Genomic DNA, 9,893 nt, shown 5'->3' on the forward strand with positions numbered 1-9,893 from the left:
AACATAATTTAAGCGGCACTCGCGAAAAAAAATTGTGAACTGCGATATGACTTTGTAAGGTTTACTACAAATGAATGGGGTAGAATAAAAACTACTTCTCGAAAAATGTTTAAACACGAAATCTAAAAAAACTTTCAATGAAAAGTGAACCAATTTTTTTTGTCCAATTGAAGTGAACCAAAAATATTTTGTTCAATAAAAGTGAACCTAAAAAACATTCGATTTAGCGTATTTCACACAAAATAAACCGAGTGAATTTTTTTGGTTCACTTTTATTGAACCAAATTTTTTGGTTCACTTCAATTGGACAAAAAAAATTGGTTCACTTTTTATTGAAATTTTTTTAGGTTTCGTTTTCAAATACCAATTTTTCGAGAAGTAGTTTTTATAACCCCATTCAAATATTCCTTCAAAAACAACTTGCACGTATACAACTCACACCAATATTCCTATATATTTTAACACGTACAAGTTGTCCATAGATTTTATTCATGTGTGTTGTTTGGATGAGTGTGATTGAATAATGTTTTGAAATACCAAATACCAAAATACAAAACATTCATTGCGACGTAATATCCATTCAGTATAATTTCATCTCCAACACAGAACGTTGGTTGCGTCGCCGATTTAACGCAGAGTACATATAATACGAAACAAAACATAGATCAGTTTAAATCAAAAAAGGGGTGTTGGGTGCCGATTATTTTACTATTAAAACGAAAAATATTCATTATATTTACGTTGTATGTATTTTTATTTAAAAACAAAGAAAAATCACATTTTTGTCGATCAATTTATTTTAGTGAAATTTGACTTAAAATAACAACAATTTCATCATAACGCGTAACGTTGAATTGAATTGTTGACCGGTCACCGGTGTGTTCAAGTTTTTCAAGTTGTCGAAGTTAAAATAAAAATCCGGGAGAAAAATAAATATCTGAACAATGGCTAAACAATTCACGTTTTGTGGATATGATCAACAGATGCCATGCGATCTACGAAAGTTTCAAAATTGTCCCGACGATCGTATCGCAATTATAAAATATTACTACACTATTATTGCATCGAAAAAGATTCGTGGAAATTCGAATTACGCTCTTAATTTAAGCATTCATGATACAAAATGTGACTTTGATGAGCCAGTTGTGGTCCGCGTATCAATCGAAGATGGAAATGATAGAAATGGCTATAAAATTCATCGTGATGTTACAATCAAAGCAAAAACAACCGAAATTGTTTCGATTCCAATTGGTGATCTGTCACCCGAAGCAGACTATAAACTCGTTGTGATAGGTATTACTGGTGTTACTATGCGACACGAAGTAGAGCTGGATCTTCAAACTGAAACACATACAATTCTCATTCAAACGGACAAAGCCATTTACAAACCAAATGACTGCATCAAATTCCGAGTATTGGTTCTAAATTCAGAGCTAAAGGCAGCCACAATCGATCAAAATGAACTGATTATTTCATTCGATGTAAGTGTTCAGTGTGTATTAGTTTTAGAATTTTCACTTTCGAGCTATATATTCTATGAGAAAAAATGTATATGTACGAAAATGGTGATAAAGACTGTTTGCGAAAAAAAAAATATTCAGTTGATACAGCAATTATTAACTAAGGCAAAAATGAATAAGAATGACGTGATATAGCCACAAAAATGATTATAATTTTCAAAATTCAACAGGCTGAAATTTTTACTGCGAAATATCTAGTGTTAAAAACATATTACGAAACACCCAGTACAAATCCGTCGAACAAGTCGACGATAGCGATTTGACAGGTGGACCACGCGAGAAACTATCAATCCCTATTAACAAAACTACACTTGACAGTTATTGTATTGAATTTTGTACGGGATTTATTTATTATATAAATATAAAAAAAACAATGTGAAATGTGAATAAAAAAGATAAAAAATTAATATCGTGACGAACTATGTAATAAAATAAATATTATAATTCAATTACTCAGCGGCTGTATTTTTTATCTTTTTTGTTCACATTCACATTCTTTTTATATATTTCTAAATAAATAAGTCTCAAACAAAATGTAATACAATAATTAATATATAACGTGCTTGACAGCAGATTTCGATAGGGACAACTAATGACATTTGTGATTTGACATCTCGGCCACGGTTTGGCCTGTCTGTTACGAAAGTTGAAATTGAGGAGTACACCCAAAATACTTGCCATATGAGAGTAATATATCTTCCGGATATGTGTAACAAGCATAATGCTACAGGCGACTACACAATCGGCCGTATTCATGTTGCTTCTGATACTAATATTTGGCTGAATATATTGCACCAAGATCCCTTGAGTTCGTTGTTGCCTGAAGAAAATTTCAATCATATTAATAGCATTGTGTTATAGCAATAAAAATCTATAAGTAATTTGTGATAATTAACATTTACATTCACGCAATAAGGATCCCTGCCGCAATATTATGAAAAAATGGAATGGCGTGAACACAATGCATGGTGTATTTTCGGGCGAATTTCAACTGTCAGACGTACCAAATTTCGGTGAATGGAAAATTACAGCTGCCGTTGGCGATCAGGTTAGTTCGATTTTTTTAGAAATTAGTTTACAGACATTTTGACAATGAGCTAGTCGACGCAGAAATCATGGAACGAAGCTAAGACAACAGCCAGCAATCGTTGAAGATGGAAATCCTTATCTGAGGCCCTATACTTTAACTCCACAAGGAGTTAAAGGACAAAAAAAATCATTTGTGGTACCAATCTCGAATTAGTCTTAGTCACATAACGAATGATTTGATTCCTTATTCGCCGAATAAGGTACGAATGCAATGAGAGGAATCAGCAACATAAACAATAAAATGAATTAAAAGGCAGTGATGCAAACCGGTTTGTCATTGTTTCTCATACCGATTTCGGATGGAACAAGCGGAACGTTCCGAAATGGTTTGTATGGCGAACATACATTCACGCTATGTATACGTGAATATCGATGCTTTGAATGTATGAGTGTACAACGTTGCTGCTATGCACAAAGTACAGCGCATTGCAGACCATTTTTCGAACGTTCCGATTGCTTCGGTTTTGTTTCAAGTGAAATCCGTATCGCTGAAGTGTTATTATTTGCTTTTATGTTTCTTTAACCTTTACTTTAAATATAAAAAATGAGGTAAATCTTCTAGAAAAAGCTTAACTCATATAAAACCATTCGATCTCCATCTCTATAGATAAAAATAGCCGTAATTGAAGTGGCCGAATATGTTTTGCCCAAATTTGAGGCAATTATTGATTCGTCTGATAATTTTACAGTTGAAGATGAGAAGGTTCGTGCAGTGATCCGGACTAAATATACTCATGGCAAACCGTTAAGAGGATTGGCTACAGTCATAATCACCGAAGATGATCCGAACAGAGCTTTTGGCTTTTTCGAATTACAATCGAAAAAGAAGAAATCGAATGATGATGATAATTATTTGATGAAAAAATCTTTCAATATCGATGGCAAAGAAACAATTGAGGTTGACATTAAAAAAGAATTGAAATTTGACATAAAGTGGTCTGATGTGAAAAATTACAAAATCAAAGTTGAAGTGACTGAAGGCCTAACGGGACTGACACAAACAGCCGATAAAACGATCAAAGTCCACAGGGATACCTATAAAATCACCAGGAATCTTAAAAATCGACCACAACGCGATGCTCCCTGCGACATTAAGGTATGTGCTAATGTCAAATTAAAATGTTAATATTTTTAAATCGTTTTTTTTTTAATTTCGTGTATTGAATGTATAGATTTCTGTGCGAAAAAATAATGGCACGACGCTCACGTTCCTCGATCCAAAGAAAAAAAAGATCAAAGTGTTCATAGAACATATTCAAATTCATGAATTTCCCCTGAATACGTTGTGGAACAAAAATATAATAGAAAGCATTTATGAATTGGATGAGAGCGGTGATGCTAATTTTACGGTGGATGTTGGTAAGAATGATATTGAATTTTCATTGAAGGTAAAGACATCAATTTTCCGTCGCACATTTCTTCCTTTTAATTTTTTTTTTCATTTCTTTAATCATACATTTTTGATATCTATTTAGGTGAAATATTGCGGTCAAGAAACAAATATGGGAATGTTCCATGTTGATACATCAGTCACGGTAGCTCCACGCATTACTTTGCAAGCGAAAGTCTTAACGCCAAAGTAAGTTGAAATATTTAAAAATGTGGTTTTCGATTGATGAATATCCTCTCTGTTTGAATCATTTGCTTAGCTGCTCCATCAATAAATCAATCGAAATCGAGGTCATCTCACACTATCCCCTTCCATCATATACTTATCTGATCGTTTGTCATGGGAAAATCCTCGAAACGAATACCTTCGTATCTTTCTTGGCTGACCCAGTTGACACTGAATATAGACATCGATTCACAATCATGCCCACTTTTGATTATGCACCACAGGCTCAAATTATCGTTTACTGTGTGAGAGATCGCGAAATTGTCACGAGCACTGTAACACTTGACCTGCACGACGATTTAAAAAATTACATTGAATTAGATGTTGCAAATACGGCTAAGCCTGGCGAAATCGTTGATATTAATGTAAAAAGTAATCCACATTCATATATCGGTTTGCTTGGCATCGATAAGAGTGTAATGATTTTACGTGGTGGAAATGATTTGACACATGATGAAATCTGGAAGGAATTGAAAATATCTCGTTCAAAGGTTAAACGACGAAGATACAATTCAACAAGACATTGGCCTCATTCCGGTGCATTGCAAGATTTTGAAGTAAGCAGACAATATTTTTTATCTTTCTTGTGTTTATCTTTATTTAATTAATAAAAATATTTTTGTGTTTCTTTTCAAAGAGAGCAAATCTAATCACGCTTACAAATACGATTGAACCGACCCAAAACATATATGAATATATGCCAATGAGTGCTACAGTAAGTGCCGGAGCGGAATGTTACGGAAATTTTATAGAAAAGAGTCACATGAAACCAATTATTCGCAATGATTTTCCAGAAACGTGGGTTTGGGATTCGATTACGGACAAGAGGTATTTTTTATTTAGCAATATTTTTTCTAAGCTTTGGCGCTTTTCAAAAGTATTTAACTTGTGATACTTTATAAACATCGATTTCAGTTTCAATGGGTCGCTAAATCTCAAGCGAAAAGTTCCTGATTCTTTAACAACGTGGGTGTTAAGCGGTTTTTCAATCTGTCCAATCAATGGTTTGGCATTAACGAAAAAACCATCGGAACTATGTGTTCAACAGCCCTTCCATGTTTCGCTTAATTTACCATTTTCAGTGAAGCGTGGTGAAGTTCTAACGGTTCCGTGCTCAATTTTCAATTATTTACCAAATCAAATTGAAACCGAAATCATTTTCGAAAATGAGCACAATGAATTTGAGTTTGTGGATGCAAGTGTCGATGATAAAATCTATCCAGAAATTAGAAAACAAACATCTCGCAAAAAGAAACTGATCATTCTTTCTGATGATGCGATGAACGCATTCTTCACCATTCGTCCGACCAAAGTTGGTGTGATTTCGTTGAAAGTGTCAGCCATATCTGAAACAGCAAGTGATTGCCTGATCAAGACACTGAATGTTGAGTGTGAGGGTGTGCCACAATTCGTGAATAAGGCCGTATTTGTGGATTTACGTGAAAAATCTCAAATCGAACCAATCGATGTGGCAATCGAAATTCCAAAAATTGCACTGCCCGATTCAACGCGCATTGAAATCACTTGTGTGGGCGATTTACTTGGTGGCACCATCAAGAACTTACAATCACTGATACGCATGCCGTTTGGCTGTGGCGAACAAAATATGTTAGTTTTGGTGCCGAACATTGTTGTTTTGAATTATCTAAAAAACACGCTCCAACTAAACGCCGAGATCGAAGCAAAAGCAAAGAAATATATGGAAATTGGATATCAACGAGAATTGAGCTACAAACACAAAGACGGTTCATTCAGCGCCTTTGGAGATTCGGATGAAAGTGGCAGCACGTGGCTCACAGCGTTTGTAGCCAGATCTTTCCGACAAGCAGCTGAACACATTACCATTCAAGATGATATTATTGACGAGGCGCTGAAATGGTTGAGTGAAGCACAATCTGAAGACGGTAGCTTTGCAGAGAAAGGAAGCATTTGCCATAAGGAAATGCAGGCTGGATCTTCCAATGGTGTTGCACTAACAGCCTATGTTTTGACAGCATTTTTGGTGAACAAGGTTTGTGTCCCAACATAATTTACTGTATAGCTTGGGAATAATAATATATTGCTCATTTTTTCTTACATTTTAGAGTTCAAACAATAATTTTGAGAAAACAATCGAAAAAGCAATCGACAATATAATCAAGTCGATTAAGAACTGTTCAGATGTATACGCATTGGCTGTATCGGCGTATGCTTTGGAATTGGCTGGTCATGATTCCAAGAAGGATGTGTTGGTAGCTCTGAAGCAACTGGTTAAATCCAACGGTAAATATAACTTTACACTTGAATTTTTTTTACATGTTTTGCATTCTAAATGTTCTTCTATTTTACAATCAGAGAACTATAAATGGTGGGATAAATCGATTGAAATCAAAGATTGGTATCGCGATTCAAAAACACTAAGCGTTGAAATAACTTCATATGCACTACTGACATTGATGTTGAATGATGAAGACGAATGCCTTCCGATTTTGAAATGGTTATTGACTCAACGTAATGACATAGGTGGATTCGAAGGAACGCAAGACACAATTGTAGGCATCGAAGCATTGGCCAAATTCGCTTCAAAAATTGCTACCAAAGACACAGATATGAAAATTACTATTGAAGCACCAAATACCATCAATTTCAATGTCAACAAAGACAATGCATTGACCCTTCAGTCCCAAAAGGTTTGTATCTTTTTTTATTTCAGTCATTTTCTGCTTTTTGGCAATAAATTAAATTTGAAATTTTTTCAATTCCTTCAAATCAGTTGGCTCCAGACGCCGATTCGGTGCGCATAAAGGCGAGTGGCAAAGGATTTGCATTATTGGAAGTTGGATATCGTTATAACATCAATACACCGGAAACCGTAACCGCATTTTCGCTGAAACCAAGTGTTAAACTGCTGGGTGATGATCACATCACTCTTGAAATCAACACCAGTTATAATCCGCCCAAAGGCAAGGATTCATCGAAGCATTCGAATATGGTAATAGTAGAGGCAGAATTACCAAGCGGTTTCGTTGTCAATGCAGAAGTGCTAAATAGACTTAAGTCAACTCTACCGATTCTCAAGCGCATCGAAACGAAAAACGCTGACACTGTGGCCGTTTTCTATTTTGATCATCTCTCCTCCGAACCAGTTACATTTAAAATTGATGGCTTCCGAGAGCATATTGTTGAGAACCAAAAACCAGCTTCCATTTTGGTTTACGATTATTATGATGATGGTAAGCATTTGTCTATATAGATTTTGAATAATCGTGGTGGTTTTAAAATGATTCATTTTTTTCTCTGTTCTGCAGCTTTGAGTACGCGTGAATTTTACTCTTTGCCGGTTAAGATGGAGGTTGATGCCTAAAAGTGTGTGAATCACATGAAATTTACCTCAATTTATCTCAAAAACCGCACAAATACTAATTAATCATAATAAAACTACAATAGTAGACCAATTTAGGAATTCTTTTTTAGAAAGAATTAATTTTTTGTGTGACAATAATGTCTTACAGCTCATGCTTTTTACAAATGTTAAACATTAAAAATTAAAAAAAAATAATGTCTTTATAGAATATATAATATAATATATTGTTATACGTTTTGTGATTTTATTTGTTTAAATTGTCACTTTCAATAAAAGAACCACCAAACCAAAATAGTTATGCTTCTTCCTTATAACAAACAAACAAACACCGAAAATAAACATTATTAAGGGTTGGATCGAAGTAACCGTAAATCGCCGTAAATTAATAGAAGAACATTTGAAATCTTATTGTGAATGTGTTCGTGAACTTTCGCTTCTATGCTTATGCTTCTATTTCGCTTCTTATATACCAACATAATTTAAGCGGCACTCGCGAAAAAAAATTGTGAACTGCGATATGACTTTGTAAGGTTTACTACAAATGAATGGGGTAGAATAAAAACTACTTCTCGAAAAATGTTTAAACACGAAATCTAAAAAAACTTTCAATGAAAAGTGAACCAATTTTTTTTGTCCAATTGAAGTGAACCAAAAATATTTTGTTCAATAAAAGTGAACCTAAAAAACATTCGATTTAGCGTATTTCACACAAAATAAACCGAGTGAATTTTTTTGGTTCACTTTTATTGAACCAAATTTTTTGGTTCACTTCAATTGGACAAAAAAAATTGGTTCACTTTTTATTGAAATTTTTTTAGGTTTCGTTTTCAAATACCAATTTTTCGAGAAGTAGTTTTTATAACCCCATTCAAATATTCCTTCAAAAACAACTTGCACGTATACAACTCACACCAATATTCCTATATATTTTAACACGTACAAGTTGTCCATAGATTTTATTCATGTGTGTTGTTTGGATGAGTGTGATTGAATAATGTTTTGAAATACCAAATACCAAAATACAAAACATTCATTGCGACGTAATATCCATTCAGTATAATTTCATCTCCAACACAGAACGTTGGTTGCGTCGCCGATTTAACGCAGAGTACATATAATACGAAACAAAACATAGATCAGTTTAAATCAAAAAAGGGGTGTTGGGTGCCGATTATTTTACTATTAAAACGAAAAATATTCATTATATTTACGTTGTATGTATTTTTATTTAAAAACAAAGAAAAATCACATTTTTGTCGATCAATTTATTTTAGTGAAATTTGACTTAAAATAACAACAATTTCATCATAACGCGTAACGTTGAATTGAATTGTTGACCGGTCACCGGTGTGTTCAAGTTTTTCAAGTTGTCGAAGTTAAAATAAAAATCCGGGAGAAAAATAAATATCTGAACAATGGCTAAACAATTCACGTTTTGTGGATATGATCAACAGATGCCATGCGATCTACGAAAGTTTCAAAATTGTCCCGACGATCGTATCGCAATTATAAAATATTACTACACTATTATTGCATCGAAAAAGATTCGTGGAAATTCGAATTACGCTCTTAATTTAAGCATTCATGATACAAAATGTGACTTTGATGAGCCAGTTGTGGTCCGCGTATCAATCGAAGATGGAAATGATAGAAATGGCTATAAAATTCATCGTGATGTTACAATCAAAGCAAAAACAACCGAAATTGTTTCGATTCCAATTGGTGATCTGTCACCCGAAGCAGACTATAAACTCGTTGTGATAGGTATTACTGGTGTTACTATGCGACACGAAGTAGAGCTGGATCTTCAAACTGAAACACATACAATTCTCATTCAAACGGACAAAGCCATTTACAAACCAAATGACTGCATCAAATTCCGAGTATTGGTTCTAAATTCAGAGCTAAAGGCAGCCACAATCGATCAAAATGAACTGATTATTTCATTCGATGTAAGTGTTCAGTGTGTATTAGTTTTAGAATTTTCACTTTCGAGCTATATATTCTATGAGAAAAAATGTATATGTACGAAAATGGTGATAAAGACTGTTTGCGAAAAAAAAAATATTCAGTTGATACAGCAATTATTAACTAAGGCAAAAATGAATAAGAATGACGTGATATAGCCACAAAAATGATTATAATTTTCAAAATTCAACAGGCTGAAATTTTTACTGCGAAATATCTAGTGTTAAAAACATATTACGAAACACCCAGTACAAATCCGTCGAACAAGTCGACGATAGCGATTTGACAGGTGGACCACGCGAGAAACTATCAATCCCTATTAACAAAACTACACTTGACAGTTATTGTATTGAATTTT

The 9,893-nt window shown here is 33.9% G+C and overlaps 2 protein-coding genes across 3 annotated transcripts; both read left to right on the top strand.

Moving 5' to 3' along the window:
- The first annotated feature begins 622 nt into the window (after positions 1 to 622).
- On the top strand, positions 623 to 7,859 carry LOC116339979 (CD109 antigen-like). Of its 2 annotated transcripts, XM_031766071.1 has the most exons (13): positions 623 to 743; positions 804 to 1,481; positions 2,437 to 2,568; positions 3,217 to 3,705; positions 3,782 to 3,997; positions 4,085 to 4,188; positions 4,259 to 4,781; positions 4,862 to 5,052; positions 5,140 to 6,235; positions 6,309 to 6,486; positions 6,559 to 6,893; positions 6,977 to 7,436; positions 7,512 to 7,859. In XM_031766071.1, the coding sequence occupies exons 2-13, from the start codon at positions 945 to 947 to the stop codon at positions 7,565 to 7,567; spliced, it is 4,317 nt and encodes a 1,438-aa protein (XP_031621931.1). In that variant the 5' UTR covers positions 623 to 743; positions 804 to 944; the 3' UTR covers positions 7,568 to 7,859. The 2 variants fall into 2 exon arrangements, with proteins under 2 accessions (XP_031621931.1, XP_031621930.1); XM_031766070.1 differs by lacking the exon at positions 623 to 743 and having other exon boundaries at positions 763 to 1,481.
- Positions 7,860 to 8,647: 788 nt separating this feature from the next.
- On the top strand, positions 8,648 to 9,586 carry LOC116339980 (the record flags this gene model as incomplete). The annotated part of the gene is made up of 2 exons (XM_031766072.1): positions 8,648 to 8,781; positions 8,842 to 9,586. A coding segment is annotated over exon 2 (604 nt), but the record flags the coding sequence as incomplete, so codon positions are not given.
- Positions 9,587 to 9,893: the final 307 nt, after the last annotated feature.

The sequence above is a fragment of the Contarinia nasturtii genome, unplaced genomic scaffold (assembly GCF_009176525.2).
Source record: "Contarinia nasturtii isolate CC-2019 unplaced genomic scaffold, AAFC_CNas_1.1 Cnas_scaffold_589, whole genome shotgun sequence".
Lineage (NCBI taxonomy): Eukaryota > Metazoa > Arthropoda > Insecta > Diptera > Cecidomyiidae > Contarinia > Contarinia nasturtii.